General features: G+C 59.2%; 1 protein-coding gene across 2 annotated transcripts in view; it reads left to right on the top strand.

Annotated features, from left to right (window-relative positions):
- The first annotated feature begins 109 nt into the window (after positions 1-109).
- The window catches only part of KCNQ4 (potassium voltage-gated channel subfamily Q member 4), a 53,042-nt gene continuing 35,582 nt past the window's right edge, over positions 110-17,569 (top strand). For both annotated transcript variants that reach the window (XM_032431711.1, XM_032431701.1), the window contains exon 1: positions 110-423. In XM_032431711.1, the coding sequence (XP_032287602.1) occupies positions 110-423 (314 nt within the window). The remainder of the gene's footprint in view (positions 424-17,569) is intronic.

The following is a 17,569-nucleotide window of genomic DNA, read 5'->3' as shown; positions in this document are numbered from 1 at the left end:
CCGAGCCATGCGCCGCTGAGCGCCCCGCGCGCGCCCGCCCCGGACCGTAGCCGGGCCCCGGCGCCCCCACCCCCCCGCCCGCCTCCCCACCCCACGCCCGGCGCCGCCCATGGCCGAGGCCCCCCCGCGCCGCCTCGGCCTGGCCCCCCCGCCCGGGGACGCCCCCCGCGCCGAGCTGGTGGCGCTCACGGCGGTGCAGAGCGAGCGGGGCGAGGCGGGCGGGGGCGGCTCCCCGCGCCGCCTCGGCCTCCTGGGCAGCCCCCTACCGCCGGGCGCGCCCCTCCCTGGGCCGGGCTCGGGCTCGGGCTCCGCCTGCGGCCAGCGCTCCTCGGCCGCGCACAAGCGGTACCGCCGCCTGCAGAACTGGGTCTACAACGTGCTGGAGCGACCCCGCGGCTGGGCCTTCGTCTACCACGTCTTCATGTGAGTTTGCGACCCCGCGCCCCCTTTCGCGCCCCCGCGCTCCCGCCCGGCGCCGCCCCTGCCTGAGCCTGGGCTCCCCCGGGGCCCGCGGGCCGCCCTGGCTCCGCCCCCTGCCCCCCATTCCCAGGGCCGACCCTCCTCTCGGTCACCCTCAGGCCTGAGCCCCATTTCTGGTCCCCCAGCCGGACCTTAACCCTGATCCCCAGGTCCTGACCCCTGCTTGACCTCGCTTCTGACCTCCCCACCTCAACTATTTTCATTCTGATCTCCAACCCCTGCTCCTCTGTCCCAGGTACTCCCCACATCCAGTTTCTTGTCCCCCATCCTCCTGCAGTCCGGAGCCACTACAGTGGGGTCCCCTTTCCTCTTCCCTGCCCCCGTCTCCTTGTGCCCCAGACACAAAGGGGACCCACTGGCCCCCACACAGTTTCTGTTGCCATCTCCCCAACTTTGTTGCCACAGTGGGCTCCCACCTGGGCTCCCCTTGGAGATGGCCCTCTACAGGGATGGCCTCCACGGCAGTCCGGGTTGGCCCCCCATTGTAGGAGCTCGGGGGTCCCTGTGAGCCACCTGAGCCCTGACACTCGTGTGTGCCGTGTGCCTGTCTTCACCCAGCCTTCCCTCCACCCTGCACCGGCCAGTGGCAGCAGCAGCGGGCGGCCCTGGCTGCCCCGGTGGCTGGGCCCGCTAGCCCGCCCAGCCCGCTGGCTGGGGCACCAGGCCTGGCTCCGGGCACCCTGGGGAAAAAGAAAGAGGAGAGCGGTCGGTTTGGAAACACTGACGCTGCGGGCCCCGTCCTCCCCCTTGCCAGGCTCCTGCAACTTTCAAAAACACTGACCCCTCTTGGATGTAAAGAGTGAATTTTGGCAGCCTAGAGCTCAGTCTTGGGGGACGGCCTGGCCCCGCCGGGAACATGAGAGGCCCCACGGATATCAGTTGAAGGGCTGGGCCTGGCACTGGGATGCCCGGAGGTGCCCGAGAAAGACCTCCAGTCCCTGGAAAATGTACCGGTATTAATCCCTTCTTGCTGCCTTCAGAGAGGGCTCTCTGGTCTTGGGGTCTCCTGGGTGGCCCCCTTGCCTGTCCACCTGACTGTCAAGACAGTTTTTCTGCCTGTCTGGCTGTCCCTCTGCCAGAATTCCCACCTGTGTGCGAGTTGGCCGGTCCATTCATCTCCCCCACCTCCTTCACTGTCCAGTGGTCCTTCTGCTTGTCTGTTTCCATCCCGCTTGTGGGACAGGCATCCCTCTTGTGTGCCTGTCTGTCCACCTGTCCATCTGCCTGTCCGTCTGTCTCAGTCTTCTACTTGTCTGTTTCTACCTGTCTTTTGGTCCGTCTTCCTGTCTGCCTCTGTCCCATCCTCCCTGGGCCCGCAGAATTGCAGAGGTGAAGGGGAGAAAAATGCCGGCCAAAGAGCCCCCTGGCCGCAGGGAGGGCGGAGGAAGAGAACTCTGTCAGCCAGTCGGCTCCTGGGGGTGGCAGCCTTGACCCGGGGCAGAGACTCCAGCTGGGCTAGGCCGGGGGCAGAGGTGAGTTTGTAAGGACACGAGGTCAGACTTAGGGTCGGGGTCAACTGTTAGGAGTAGCCCAACCCCCAGGGCCCATTGAGGGGTCCGGGATGGATATTTTTCGCTGCAGAGAGTTGTGGTGAAGGGTGGCCGAGTTGCCCACATGCGGCCTGGGGTGCCCAAGGAGGTTGAGACACTCCGCAGAGAGCGACTGTGCCTTCCATGGGCTCCACGGGAGGTGACTCTTCCAAGGCAAGGCTGGGCCCGGGGAAGCCAGTAGGCCTCTGAGGAGGGGGTCTTTCGTCCTGAGGCTTGTCCTCTCAGCCCCCACAGGGGTCACCGGAGGTGAAGGACCCGCCTCATGTTGCTGGCCGGCCGCTGTCTTCGCCTCCTCTGGAAGGGCCTCTCCTACCTCTCCAGGAGCTAAATCTGCTGACGCCTTTGCCCCACATCCTGCCCTTTCCGGATGCCAGGAATGCCCTGGCCAGGGGCAGGCTTGTTCTGACCACTTGTCCCCGGGAGGCCAGGGATGAGGCATCTCAGGAGCTCTGGGGGAGAGGAAATGCGGCGTGAAAACGTCCAGAGGGCTAGGGATCTCAGGGAACTGGTCGTCTGTCTTAGAGATCAAATGGAGCGAGGGGTCGGGAGCTCCACGTCTTGGGTGCTGTGTGATCTTGGATTGATCTCTGGGCCTCTCTGAGCTTTTAGAAGTCTCCGCTGTCAAAGTGGGGTAGAAACCCCAACCTTGTGGGCCTCCGTCTCGGGTGAGGTAATAGGTGGGCAAGAGCTTGGTTTGCTGCAAGGGCCTGAGTGTGAAAGATGGGTGTTATTCCTGGGGCTGGCGGAGGGGGCCAGACAGGAGGCTTCTGCTGTTCTTGAGGCGCTCCAGATGTGGGGTTTCTCAGTCACTCGCTGTAGGGTCTTGGCTGTTCTTGCCAGGAAGTGCTTCCTGCTGTTGCACTCCTAGCCCTCCTGCTGCACTTTCCGTCAAATCTTTCCCACCTGCGCTGCGGCGCTCAGAGGCGGCTCAAGTGCAGGGGTCCCAGTGCGCACAGTTAGCTAGCACCCCCTTCCCAGAGACTCAGGCCCTAGCAGGGGGAGCCCGGCAGAGAAGCCTGGAAGAGGAGGGCTCAGGAAGGAGAGGATTGGGGTGAGCTGCGTCCATTCACCCCAGGGGACGCCAGCCTCACACCTGCCGGCGAGGTCCCCCCACAACCTGCACATTTTCTGGCCCCGAAGTGTGGGAGATTGCCCAGAGGACAAGCCTGGATCCCGCCTCTCCTGCCCGTGCAGCTGCGGTCTCTGGGAATTGGGAACTGCTGACTCCCGTCTTCTCCTTGTTGAGGTCCAGAATGAGGGATTGCGGGCCCCTCTCCGAGCTCTCTCACCTCTCTGTAGGCCCCTGGTCCTGTCACCAAACCCCAGTCCCTCCTCGGCATCCCAGTCTTTGATTAAGCCCTCAACCCTTCACACGCCCTGCTCTCTGAATTTTGAGAGATACCACATCACTGCCCATCCTGCTTTTTGAGCCTTCGCCGGGGATGGGGGGGGTGGGGTGGGGGGAGGAGAATGCTTACCTCCTCGCTGCACCCTCTCAAAGCTCCCCCTGCCCCCAGCCTCCCTTTTAAAGTTAGAGGGCTGGAAGGGGCTGATACAGGGCAAGGTCATTACCCCCCATTTTCCCCGCGCCACTGTGAGACTCTGGCTGCTCCCAGCCCCCAGCTGCCCAGCACTTTCTCTATGTGAAGGTTTACACTCTGTAAACATCCTCCTCAGCCTTGTCCCTGGGGTCAGAAGCTGTGGGAATGGGGAGGGGCGGAGGGTGGCGGCAGCTCCTGGGGCCCTCAGACTCCTAACCCTGGAGTCTTCCAAGCTCCCACCCTGACCATCTGAGAAAGACCACTGCCTGGGATGGAAATCAGCCCAGCAAAGGGGGCCCAGAGCCCTCAGGCGTCCCCACTCGGCGGGTCCTCACATTTGGACAGCCCATTTTGCTTATAAGAAAACTAAGGCTCTGGGGACCCAAGTCACACAGTGAATCAAAAGCAGATGCGGAACCAGACCCCAAGACTCCTGACTCCCTATCGAGGACGTCCCTCCTGCTTCCTGCAGCTGCCTGGGCGGGGGTGGGGGGTGGGGGGGTGGGGGCTCCTGCTGTTGGAACAGAAATTTCTGATCGTGCATGGAACAGCAGTTGTGCGCCAGACACCGCGCTAAGCGCGCTCCGTAAACCACCTCCTCCAGGTGGGGGCTGCTATCCTCCTCATTTGACAGTTGGGGAGACTGAGGCTCAGGAGAGGTCTCTGAGGATCCTGAGAGGCTAGGTCTGACTCAGAGCTGCCTTTCTCCTGCATCTCAGCTTCAGCCAGCACCCCAGTGCCAGGACCCGCAGAGCGGCGCTCCTGTGTTATCTTCTCTGTGCCCATCACCCGGCACCCAGCACCCAGGCAGCAGGGGGTGGGCAGGGAGCAAGAGTTTGTGTGAATGGACGGCAACTGCCCAGCCTCGTCCAAAGCGGTCATACTTGGGCTGTACTCGGCTTTGCACACACACACACGTCCCTGCCGCACGCCCGACTGTCTCATGCACACACTCACTACAACTTTGACACACGCGGCCATGGGTGAGACAGATGCACCTGCAGCATACAGCCAATGAAAGAAATCTAATACAGAGCTGCCCCCACCTTCTCAGTGACTCCATAGACACACACCTGGGCCTGCAGCCCCAGCCCAGACCCCTAGGACAGAAGAGAGTTGACCCCGTCCGTAAGTTTCTTGCCTGCACCTGTGTGGAGGCCCCCTGCACCAGCAGCACCAGGCTGCCCTTACAGGCCTCTGTTCACCTGTGTGCCCACCTGGGAGGGCAGCCTCAGGGCCACGTGGGAGCAGGGTACCTGGCCTCCTAGAATTCGGCTGGCCTTTGCTTTCCCTGAAGGGGCCCCCTGGGACCCTTCTGCCAGGCCTGCAGCGTGCTGCTGGGTCTACTGAGGCATGGAAAGGGGCAGATACCCATCCCAGGTCACACCTGGCAGATCGGTGGTCAACTGTGCCAGGAACCCAGGCCCTCTGCCTCCCAGATCAGGACTTTAGATCTGTTCCTTGCCCCAGCGGATGGTGAAGGCTGATGCCCCAAGAACTTGGCCTTATGATGGGGAAAGTCTTGGAGTGTGACCCAGATTTTTGGTGCTGCTGTTTTTCAGTTCTCATTCTTTTGTTTGGCCTGAACTGTGAGGAGGGGGCGAATGGAGAGACCATCCTGCCAGCTTTCTATCCCTTCTTCTCTTCCTCTCCCTGCCCCTTAGGCCCCTTTGCGTCCTCCTGCCCGAGTTCTCCTTTGGGGTCACTGGAGCAAGTTAGACTTCTCACTGCTACCCCACCCCAACTCCATAGTACGTTCATTCTTTCCGTTGAGAAAGCCCTGCTGAATGTCTGACTTTAGTCCCTACTGCTGTGGAAACCTATATTCTCCAAATGTTGGAGCCAGGAGTGTTTCAAGAGGTGATTATTCTTGGGCTGATGGCAGCACTTTGAGTGGGTGATTAATTTAAGGTTCTCTGAGCCAGTCAAGGGAGCTGAAACCTCCTGGGGAGCAGGAGAAAGGAAGGCTCTGCGAGTGGCCAGGGCCCTGCCCCTGCCCCCCAAGGAGGCCACGCAGGGAGCTTCCCTGGACTTGGAGCAGCTCATCGCCCTTCCTCCCCGACACCGCACCCACGGGGGTCTTTGCGCAGGGCTGACCCTCCTGCGGGCTAGGGTCCCAGCAGGGAATTCGGGGGCAGCCCCTCCCTAACGTCCCAAGTGTGGGAGTTGTGGGGCTGGGGTGAGAAAGAGGGGGGCACTTGTCATCTCTCCAGAGGCTGCCCCACAGCGGGTTAAGAGCATGAGCTCGGAGTTGACAGATTTGGGATCGCTTCTGGTTCCACCCTAAGCAGTTACTTGTCCTTGGGCAAGTTACTTAACCTCTCTGAGCTTCGATTTTGTCATCTGAAAGCCGGGATAGTCGGGGCCGAGTGGGTTAAAGTGTGGGCGCTGTGCTGGACACGGGCGGTAGCCACCGGCCACCGGGTTATTCTATCGCTGTCACTTTCACTGTTCTTCTGCCTGGGAGGGTCCCATCATGGGCTGGCCGAGCGCAGAGCCCAGGGTGAGTGCACAGGGGGCGGGGCCGGAGCTCTCTGCGGGGTCCTGCCTTGCAGTCCCTCATCTAGCCCCCACAGCCATTAGGGAAGGCAGGCCCTGCGTGATCCTCAGTTCACATTTGAGGACGGTGAGGCTGGTGAGGGGACACCACCCACTTGTGCAAGGCCACACAGCTAGTGAACGGTGGCTCCAGAACTCCAACCTGTACCAGGCCTGGGGGGCAGAGAGAGGCAGACCAGGCCTGCGCCCGGCCTAGGACTCCAGGGCCCACTGAGGGGCTGCTGAGCCTGCCCGGCCACTGGCCTTTCCGGCGTCCTCTCCCAGGCCCTGGCAGAGAGGTCTGGGGGTGGGTGTGAACGTGTCTGTGTTGGGGCGGGGGCGGAGGATGTACGTGGCCGCGTCACTGTATGGCCGAGGTGTGGGCCTCACGGTCAAACCTGCACCTAGCCTGGCCCCAGGGAGATGGAAGTAGAGCCACGGTGCTCAGGGACCCTTGGGAGAGGAGGCGATGCCCCACTCTCTCCTGAGCATATCATCCTGGGGAATGGGGACAGGGGATCCCAAAGGAGATTGAGAGATCTCAACACTTGCTGGGAAGGTACCCACCCACACTCCTCCCCAATCCCAGAGCCTCATCCCCCTGCCGCCCGTAAGATGGGGCTAAACAGGAACGTGGACCATCCAAGGCTGCTGGGCACAGAGTGACTCTGGAGGAACGGAAGGAGGCACTGTACAGACCTTGAATTTTGCAGGAAGGGTGGGGGGGCAGGGGAATCTCCAGCACCTTCTCCCTGGGCCCTTCAGAGGACGTGGAGCACTTAGAAGGGCATTCGGGAGGCTGCCTGCCCCTCAGCTGGGGCTCTGATGGGGGCTAGTGAGAAGGTGCTGGTCAGACCTCTGGGGCCCCCATAAAGTGCCCCCAGGACTCCAGGCTTTCTGGGCAACTCTGTCCCTAGGGCAGGATCTGTGTGCCCTGGGGGTTGGCACCTGTGGGGGGAGGTGAGGAAGGAATGGGAGGGGCAGCCCCAGGCAGCAGACTAATTGGGCTGGGAATCCGTGGGCAGTGCCTGAGGGAGGGAGGTAAAGAGAGCAGGGAGCTCAGCAATCCCTTCCCTCTTCCTTCCTTCTTGGAGATTGGGGAACAGTGGGTGGAGTCGGGTCTCTGGCCTAGGGGCCCTCCTCAATCTCTTCAGGGAAATCTGGGCGGGGGGGTGGGGGAGGCACTTTCTCCTGAGACTGCTTGGACATCTAGGCCAGGCAGGTGGGAAAGGGGGAAAGCTTGCTGGAGGTAAATGGAGCATGATTCCCACTGAAGCATAAGGGATGGAGGTCAGACAGTAGGAAGGACTGCCCAATAACCAGGAGGTAGAGTGAAATTCCCTGGGGTACCCTTCCCAAAACTTTCGGACCCATGTCTAGCTGGCCTGGACAAGATTTACTCTGCTAATTATCCCTGTCAAGCAAGTAGCACCCCTCCTTCACAGGGTGAGGATGGAGAGTAGATAGAACCTGCTCCCTCTGAGCCCGAGCTCTGGGGGATGGGGGAGAGGGGTCAGAGCGGGTACCCTTCAGCTTTGGGGGGGAGTGGTCACAGGCTGCCTCTCTGCCACCCTTCCTTCCCTGCCACGCCTCCCTGGGAGCCTCAGGCCTCCCCAGGTCACTGTCTTTGGGTTTATTTTTTGCTGGGCTCGGCTGTCCCCTGGGAGGGGAGGGGGCAGGGAGCAAAGGAGGGGGGAAGGAAGAGCTTGGTCAGCACAATTCCGGGCGCCTCTGCTCCTGCCCTCCTTGGCCCGGCTGCCACCCTCTTCCAGAGGGACCAGTCCCTGGGCATAATGGGGACCCAGACCCCTGTGGGATCTCCTCTCCTGGGGCAGAAATAGGCCTTCTCATCTCGTCCTGCTGCAGAGCATCAGAACCAGAAAGGGCTCGGAGCTCAAGCAGAGCTGTGGCTTCTTAGCACACATGGGGAAACTGAGGCCAGGAGAAAGGACCTGATTGCCCGAGGACACAGTGCACACAGGCCCCCTCAGGAGATGGGGGTTGTGCTGGAGTGGCCCCGGGACCGAGGGATGTCTCCCTCAGAATTCCACCCGAGTTCACTCACTCGCCTAATTTCCCGACTTCTGGGGCCTGCTGGCAGTCTGGTGGGGGGACAGGAGGGGAGGAAAGGGGGGCCCCAGGGCCCAGGAGCAGGAGGGAGGTGCAGCCTGGGGGTGCGCTGAAGACCGCCCCAGGCTGTCGGCCCTCTCCCCGCTGCCCTTTATTCTCCTTGCTGTAAGAAATAAATCAGCCCTGTTTTACAGAGAGGGGAATGAAGGCCCCAAGTCAACATGGCTGATATGGGGTAGAGGTAGGATTCAAACCCAGGCCAGGGTTCCCGGGGATGCTGCCATGCTGCCCCTGAGGGTCTAAGCCCATTGGGCCTTCCCTTGACTCTCCTCAATCGGCCTCTCTGGCTCTTCTCTCTCTGCCCGTTGAATGTTGGGGTTCCTCGGGGCTCTGTCCTGTGTCCTCCTCACTGTACAGAGTTTTTGTGTGGGCGGGGAGCGCCCTCATGTACTCTTGTGACACTGGGGGTCCTCTCTGGGATGAAAGCCTGGCCCTCTGCAGTTTCATCCCCTGCAGCTTCCTGTGGACACCTTGCCCCCTCATCCTGTGGGCACCTCAAACTCAGCCTCTCCCTCTGATCTACGCTTCCCCAGTCCCCCCGACAGTGACTCCCTTACCCCTCACTGCCCAAGTCAGGAATCCCCTCCCTCAAGCATTTTTAAGATTTTATTTATTTATTTGAGAGAGAGAGAGACAGAGATAGCAAGAGAGAGCACAAGCAGGGAGGAGAGGGAGAAGCAGGCTCCCTGCTGAGGAGCCGGATGCGGGGCTCGATCCCAGGACCCTGGGATCATGACCTGAGCGGAAGGCAGACGCTTAACCGACTGAGCCACCCCGGCGTCCCTCAAGCATCCTTTGTTACTCACCTAAGAAGCAACTTGTAGTGTCCCCAAAATGTGCTGTTTAATGCTCTTTGTGCTTTTCCTTTGGCCTGAAACTCCCTCCCCCGGCCTATCCATCATCTAGTGAACTCCTCTTCATCCTTCACTTCTCAGCTGGAGGACCACCTCTTCTTGGAATCACTCCCCGCTCCACCCCAGGCTCAATGGGGGACCCTTCCCCAGAGCCCGGCTCACCCAGCCCTGTGCGTTCTTCTGCATCAGATTGTGAGGTCTGGGAGGTGGGGGTTGAGCACCGTGCTTGGCATGTGGTTGGTGATTTGTAAATGTTTGCCGAGCCGGGGAATGAAGGTGGCATTGAGGCCGGTTATAAGGACGAGAAGCATTGTGCCAACTAGAGGGAAATTGGAGAAAGGACCCCAGGTTCTCTGTGTGCAGGCACTGAGCCGGGAGCTGGTGTGATTTTTATCCCAAGTGCACGCCACTTGGAGGCAACAATGGGAGCAAAGGCTTTGAAGTGGAACTCCCTTCCTCTGTCTACCCTGTCCTGGATCATCAAGTGATGGAGGTGGGCTTTGCCCCGTGGGCAATGGGGAGTCATAGGCAGTGACGAGACAGGGAGGCACCCCTGGCTGGGAGCCACGGCTTGCCTGATTTCTTCCCAGGAGCTGGCGTTTTGCAAATACTATTATGTTCCCATTTTGCAGATAGGAAAGTGAGGCTCAGAGAGGGGAAAATAACATGCACCCGATTATACCGCTTGTCCATGGTGGAGTCAGGATTCGAATCCATGCCTGTGTGACTCCCAAGCCCAAGCTCCGAGTGCCTCTCAGATATGTCAGCCGACCCATGCGGTTCTCAGTGGCCTAAGGCAAAATCCAGGGAAATAAGGACAATGTGGTGATTTTTTCATAAGGCTAAATTTATTCCATTTAAAGGACTTTTAGTCTGAGATTATGTCCTTTCTTTTATGAAATGATGGGGCTGGGAATTTTTTTTTTTCAAATGTCCTTACTTGGCAAAATAAAAAGTTGACAACCAGTCCCCAAGTGTTTTTTGGAAATTTCACCAGTGCGTGAAATCCTTGAGTCTGGGCGCCTTCCTGCCTCGTCCCTCCTGGGCCGGAGGGCCACAAGCGTCCGGTGGGGATGGAAGGACTGGGGGGATGGAGGAGCACTCAGCCTTGTTACCTACGCCGCCTGGGCCTTGGGCCCTGTCAGCCCCGGAGAGTGGAGAGGGGTGAGGACCAGCCCAGGGCTCTAGCCAAGACTGGCCCCGGGGTCGGTGCGCACAGGGTCAGCCGGAATCAGGGCTCACCCCTCAGTTAAAGGAGCACTGGAGCAGGAGTCAGCCGCTGGGGTTCAACTGCCGCCTGTGCTTCTGGGCAGGGGCTCAATGTCTCCTAGGCACCAGCTTCTTTCCACGTGGAATGATCACTTCCTGCTCAAGTACCTTGTAAACCACAAACGCCCGTGAAGCACAGAGGGCTTGTTGTACCTTTCATAGGCTTATCTCTCTCTTTTCTGGGGCCCGGGGCCGCAGGACCACGGTGCACTTAGCAGGAGCCAGGATCCGAGTTTGAACCCCGTTTGTCATACACTAAGAACATCCCTAGTCTAACCTATACTGGGATTGTGCCAAATGTTTTCCATATCCCACTTCATTTAATCCATCCAAGAGCCCCAGGAGGTGGGCACTGTTATTACCCCGTCACACAGAAGAGGACATTGACGCGGGAGGGTTAAGCATGTGCCTTTTTCACACATCCAGTAGGTGCTGAGTGCCCAGGAGGGTGGCAGTTTAAGGATGAGTGTGCAAGGACTCTGGTGTGAGCTGGTCTTCAGGGTTGCAGTCAGTGTGTGTGTGTGGGGGGGACACTCATGTGGTATGTGGGGATGTGGGTTGGGGCGGGAAGGCCACCTTCCTGCTGGTGGCCTCCAGCGGTCACTCCCCCCACTCCCCGGTGCCTCAGTCTCCCTCTCCTGCTGGGGCTCTCAATAATAAGAGGGACACTAAGAGCAAATGTTTTTTAATGAGCGCTGACCTGGCACCAGCCGCCGCTCTAAGAACTCACCGTGGCTCCTGGCCCCTTTTCCTCTCAACACCTGGATGAGGTGGGGGCTGTGGTTATGCCCATCTCCCAGCTAAGGCTGCTGAGGCACAGAGAGGTTGAGAAACTTGCCTGGGTGTAGGTAGGAGGGCCAGGATTCAAAGCCCCATAGTCCAGTGCTAGGGGTATGTCCTGGCCCACCGTATTATGCCGAACTGGCCCCCATGGGCCTGTGGACGATATGAGGACCAGTTGAGCCTTAAAATTCATACTTCTGTCCTCCACCCCAGTTCTGCACTGGGAACTCGCTCTCTCATTGGGAAGCCTTCACCGGCAGTCCCTTGGGGCTAGCCACTATCCCAGATGTTGGGGACAGAGCAGTGAATCAGACCCTCCCTCGGTCCCTAGGGAGATGGGCCAGGGGCTGGCAACTGTCTGGGCAGGTGCGGAGTCCCGTAGGAGCCCAGCACAGAGGGGCCAAACCCAGCCCCAAAGTGGGCATGGCTAGGAAGGCTTCCTGGAGGAAGAGGTTTAAGTTGAGACCTGCAACATGAATAGGAGTAGGAGTCAACCAGGCAAAAAGGAGCATGGAACAGCATTCAAGACAGAGGGACTAGCATGGGCAAAGCCCAGAGGTGAGGCTAAACATGGCATGTTGCAAAGATGTCCAAGAGGTCAGGAGAGTGGGAGCCTGGAGGGGGGAGGAGGTATGCAGAGAAGAGGCTGGGACATGAGCTGAGGATGCCAGGCTGAGGAGCAGTGACTTCTTGGAGGAGACTGAGTCCAGGAAGGAACTGAAGACAGGAATGCCCTGGGCAGATTGGTATTTTAGAAACATCTTCCTGGATCTCACAAGGAGGATGGTAAGGGGGAAAACTCTGGCAGGGAGCCACGGGGATGCCCTCCACTTGGCCTCCTTTTCCCTCTGCCTTCCCCTTCATGGCCCAGCCCCCTGAGCGGCTCCTCTGGAGCTGCCCACTAACCCTGCCAAGGCCTGGCTGGACCTGGTCTGAAGCCCTAGGACTTTGCCTGTAGGGAAAGTTGAGCTGCTTATGCAAAGGTTGGCCTGTTGGCCTGGGGGATGGTGTGTGTGGCTGAGCTGAGGGCGCCCTTGGAAGCAGAGGGTATGGGTGCAGGCCCTGAGGCTGTGGGCAAGGAGCTTGGGGATACGGGCTTAGGCTCTATGGGGGTCCCCAGAACAGCAGCCTTAGGACAGGCTCATGAGAGCCCCCAAGGATTTGGCCCAACTAGTGGTGCGGTGCCCTTGAGAAAGGGGCTGAACCTAGGTGGCTCGGCCTGCCCCACCTCTTTGTCCCCTCCCTGTCTTGCAGCTCAATAGAAAGCAGAAATCACTGGTCTTACCCTCTCTCCTTATTCTACTGATGGGGAAACTGAGGCCCAGAATAGGGCATGGACTAAACTTAGGTCAGTGGCAGAGCCCAGACTGGAGCTCAGCTTAGCTCAAGAGTTTCAGTTGTCCCCAAGACAGATAAATAACTGAAAAACTTTCCTCAGAGCTCACCTGGGCTCAGGTTCCCTCTGGGTGGTCTTGGGCAGGCCCCGTCACATCCCTGAGCCTGAGCCTCTGGATCCAAAATGCTACCTTGTCTTGAGAAGGATGCCCCCTCTCCCACTGGATGGTCCACAAAGCACTTGGAGCCATGCCAGCCCACTGTGGGGCTTAATTAATGTTTGCTCACTGCATCCCACTCAGTTCTTAACAACCCTGGAGGAAGATATTGTTATGCTATATTACACTGAAGCTCAGAAAGGAGAAGTGACTTGCCCAAGGTCATTCAGCTAGGAAGTGCCTCATATGGGCCTAGAGCTCGGGTGTCCAGGCACCTAAGGCCCCTGATAGACACAGCCCCGATTTTGAGGCTCTGCTCTCAGTGAATATCAGCTTAGTGTCTCAAGCAAGACCCACCAGTCAGTTGGGCAGTGTGTGTGTGGGTGTGTGTGTGTGTGTGTGTGTGAGGGGTGTGTGTGTGGGTGGTAGGCTGGGCTGGCCCGCAGGCTGGAACTCAGCTCCTATCAACCCCTGTGCCTCCATGCTTGAGCAGACCGCAGCTGCTGCCCCCCCACACGGGGAAAGGGACCCCCTTGCCATCCTGCACTGAGGGTTTTTGCTAGGGAAAGGAGCTGGCTGCAGCATGACCAACAGGGCACCTGCCTGTCCCGCCCATGCTGGGGTCTGGCCATCTAATGCCCTGCACATGACAGGCATGGGATGGGCACTGGGCTGGGAAGAGGGATTTGCACTCTCCTAATCTGGGGTCTGCTGCCCTACTCTGTCTTGGCCAGGGCCGTGGGAGAGGTTTGTCTCTGCCTCCCCTGCCCAGCGGCCCCAGCTCAGATCCCTGGCACATACCCAGCTCCTCTGCTTGGGGCCTTCCTCTGCCATACTCATGCTCCTCACCCTCCCATGATTTGAGCAGAGTTGAGACTTATGGGGGCAAATGCTGGGGCATTTGGGGCTAATGGAGACACCGTGTTGTGCAGCATTTGGGGCTGAAGGGTGGGGGCAATGTCAGGGGGGTTTAGGGCCCATGTTGGGCAAAGTTAGGTTGAGGACCTCATGGGGGTGCAGAGCTGGAGTGTTTGGGGCTAATCCTGGGCCACCCCTTCCTGGAGAAATTTGGCTACAAGTCAGAGAGGCAAATGTGTGGGCTCTGCCCCCCCTCGCTGGGCAGTAAACAGCCGTAGCCCAGGAGACAGGCCCAAACATCCCGGCCCCCCACGGTTATTTATACCAGGACTCCCTCTCCTTCTCAGGCCTGGTCTGGCCTCTCAATTCACGCCTGAGCTGGGCAACCTGAGTGGAGGGTCCAGGCTGCGGTCAGGGCAGGGGGCCTCAGCAGCCGGCCTGCTCAAACCCCACCAGGGACTGGGCACTCTTTCCTCCCAGCAGCCTTTCCATTGCAGGCACTGGATCTTCCAGATCAGAAAAGTGCTCGTGGAGGCCAAGGCCTGGGCAGGAGGCAGGAGCCTTGGATTTGCTCTAACCTCCTACATGACTGTGGTCACTGGCCCCCCATAGCCTTAGCTACCTCTGTGTTCAGTAGGAGGGGAGGGGCAAGATTAGTGCTTTGCAAACTGTTTTACGCAGTAGATCTGGTTCTTTAGATGAAATGTGACGCAGGAGCACAATATATAAAACATATCAAAGCGACATCTCTCTGGGTGGATTCAAGGGTAGGGGCCCAGAATCCTGCCCACTCAGCCTGTAAGGCTCTGCATACCACCAGCTCAGAGTCTTACACAGCCCTGCTTATTCTAGAACACATTCCAGGTAACCCTGCAGTTCCCGGCCCCCAGATCCCTGTGCCTGCCTCCAGGGTTTGTATAGGCCTCTTTCCTGGCTCATCATTCCAAGCGCCAAGGTATGTGAGCACTTCTAGAACCAAGGGCAGCTGTCTGCAGCCAGTGGAGATGGAGCGTGGAAGGGCAGGTGAGGGCACCCACAGGAGTGTACCTCACGCCACTCCTGGTGAGGGATGAGCCCAGTGCGGGAAGAGAAGAGGGCACAACGTGGGCTGGGGGCTGGAGGGTTGCAACCCTTCCTGCCAGATTCCAGCATGGAACTCCAAAGAGTCCAAGATCTTAAATTCAAACCTGGCCTTCCAGATTGTTATGAAGGTGTATGTGTCAGGAAGGGTGGAACATATTTTAGCTAACAGCTTGTTAGCTTGATTTAAATTTTTCAATATTTAGACTAATAGTCTGTGGGTCCCCATCTGGACCCTTTCCCCCGTGCTGCCAGTGTTTGGGGTGGGCTCGCAATGGTCCTCACTCCACCTACCCACCTCTGCAGCCACCCTAAGATGCCCTTACCCAGAGCCCTGAGGCTTCATAGAACAGTGGGAAAGTCCTGACTCACTGATGCTCAAGGCCCTGGGGACCTGGGTCTTCCTGTTCCCTCCCAGATACTGTCTGAGCATCTAATCGGCCAGCCTGGGGGATGTGGGGAAGTCACAAGTGGCCTTGCCCTTGGTGGATGGATCCTAATGAGGTGGTGGTGGGTGGGGGATGGACAGAGGCAGGAACAGCCTCCGCACGAGGGAGTCCAGGGGTACCCAGAAGGGCCAGGAATCCCAAGGGGCTGGGGGAGCACAGCTTCCCGAAGCAGAGCAGGGATTCTCGGGGAGGAAGGGGGTCCATCCCAAGGAGGGGAGAGAGCACAAAAGTCACCAGGGTAGAAATGTACAGTGTATGGAGGGGGGGAGTGTGGCTGATGCTTGTGTGTTTACAGCCTCAAACTCTGGGTTGAGGAGCTTGGATTTTAGATGGTACATAGTGAGGAGCCATTATAGGATTGTAAATGGGGTGGGAGCACTCAGACAGCAGGAGGTAAGTGGACTAGGGTTGGGGTGGGGATGGAGCTAGAATCATAGCAGTCAGTGAAGAAGTGGCTGGAGGGAGGGGGAAAGGGATTAGTCCCTGGATGGACAGGAGTGGGAAGTGGGAGGCTAGGAAGTAAGAGCTGATCTCCACTCTGCTTTCTGGAATCTCTTCCTCTATCTTCTCCTCCTGCTTTCTGTCTCCTCCCCCCATTCTATGGCCCTGTGTCTCCACGCTGGGGAGAAGGGCACCTCACCCCAAACCCACCTCCCTAAGGAAGACCACCTCACACCGGTGGCGAGTGGGAGGCTACAGTTGTATAAGAGGGGACCTGCTTGTTCATTCATTCACTTATTCACTCAACAAATATTTATTGATGACCTATAATGCACCAAGCCCTGTTCTAGGTGTGGGAGAGAGAGCGGTGAACAGGATAGAAGGTCGCGCATTCATGGAGCTGACATTACGGGGGCCTGGGGGGACCAGAAACTGTACCTTTCCCTGGTGTCCACCCTCTGGCTCACTGGTCCATGCTCTTGCCTGCCTGAGAGAGGGGACTTTCTCCATTACCCACTCATTTGTTCCAGCTGCCCTAGGATCAGCACCCAGGTCTGAGAACACTGATGAGGGGGGTCCAGTGCCCAGGGCCCTGACCCCAGGGACCATTCATCTCTGTACGATGAGTCCAGGCCTGAGGGTCAGATCTGGGCTCAGGCCCTGGTTCTTTTCACTTACAAATGACGTGGAGCCCCTTATGAGGGACCTTCCTGGCCTCAGTTTCTTTATCTGTTAAGTGGAGCTTTGGGGGAGGCCCTGAGGAAATGAGGGGAGGAAAAGACCAGTCAATTCCAGTATTCTCTACTGGTGGACAGGAAGGTGAAAGGGTGCCAAGGACTCAATATCATCATCATTATCAACGGAGATAATAATGGCTGCTATCTACTGTCTTCGCTGTGGGCCAACGGCAGGCATCTTCTCATTTCGTTTATTCCTCACAACCAGCCCTGGATCTTCCCTCCCCATTTCCCAGATGAGGAAACTGAGTCTCTCTAAGCTGAAATGACTTGCTTGAGGCCACACACAAACCTAGCTGACTCTGGGAGCCCTTAAGGACAGTGCTATGAGGGTGCTGCCTGGCACCCTCCTGGGCACTCAGCCTCGAGAGTAGTAACCCAGCCCTGGTGCCCCCCCTTCCTCCGCCAGCGCCCTCGGGGGCTGGCACCACCCCGAGCCTGGGCACTGGATCCTGAGACACTGCAGTGGCCAGGACAGCACGAGGGGCTGGATCAGGCCAAGACCCGACTTAGGGGCCTTGGCACCTCTGTGCCCTGGGGCGCTCAGTGCCCACACGTCGCTTTGGTGGGTGGGCGAGCCCCGGGCAGTCAGGGTGTCGCGCCCCCCACTCCGCCCCCGTCCTCGGGGACGCGGCGGCACCTTCACACTTTCCGCTTGGCCCGCTGCTCGCCTTTCAGGCCGCCGCGTTTTCAATTGTTAATTTGGAAACGGAAAAAGAAGCCGGCGGGGCGGGGGAGGCCGCAAGGAGGTAACCGGAGCCGCAGCGCCGCCCCCGCCCCTCCCGCGCGCGGTGCCGGGTGTCGGCGAAGCTCCGCCCCTCCCGGGGAGGACCCCGAGCCCCGCCCACCTCGGTGTCCCGCCCCTTCCAGTAAGCACCCCTACGCCGAGGAGGCGGGGCCGACCTTGCGGACCCCGGAGCGCCGAACGGCTGTGCGTTGGCAGCAGAGGAAAGGGCCCCTGCAGGGGAAGTGAGTAGCGGGCCGTGCGGAGGGAGGAGTCCCCCCCCGGGGCCCTCCTCCCAAGGGCCCTCCTCCCAGGAGCCCCTCCCTCTCCCGAAGAGTCCCGCCAGGAGTCAGCCTCCTCTGTGTCCCTAAGTGAACCCAAGCCTTTCTGCAACCCCTCAGCGCGGGGTTCATCTGGGCCAGACCCCTGCCTCCGGACTGCTGCACCAGGGATCCCTGGCTCCATTAGACAGACGAAGAAACTGAGTCCCAGCGTGCGCCAGCTCACTTGCTCAAGGTCCCACAAGACAAAGTCCCACAAGACAAGGTCCCCCGAATTCTTGAGCCTGGCAGAGATCAGGGTCAGAGCTGAATTGAAGCCCTGTTCCTTTGGATCTGATACTTGTAGGGTTCTGTCTTCCTC

The sequence above is a fragment of the Phoca vitulina genome, unplaced genomic scaffold, assembly GCF_004348235.1.
Source record: "Phoca vitulina isolate PV1807 unplaced genomic scaffold, GSC_HSeal_1.0 scaffold2, whole genome shotgun sequence".
NCBI lineage: Eukaryota > Metazoa > Chordata > Mammalia > Carnivora > Phocidae > Phoca > Phoca vitulina.
This window is presented reverse-complemented; position numbering and strand designations above follow the sequence as displayed.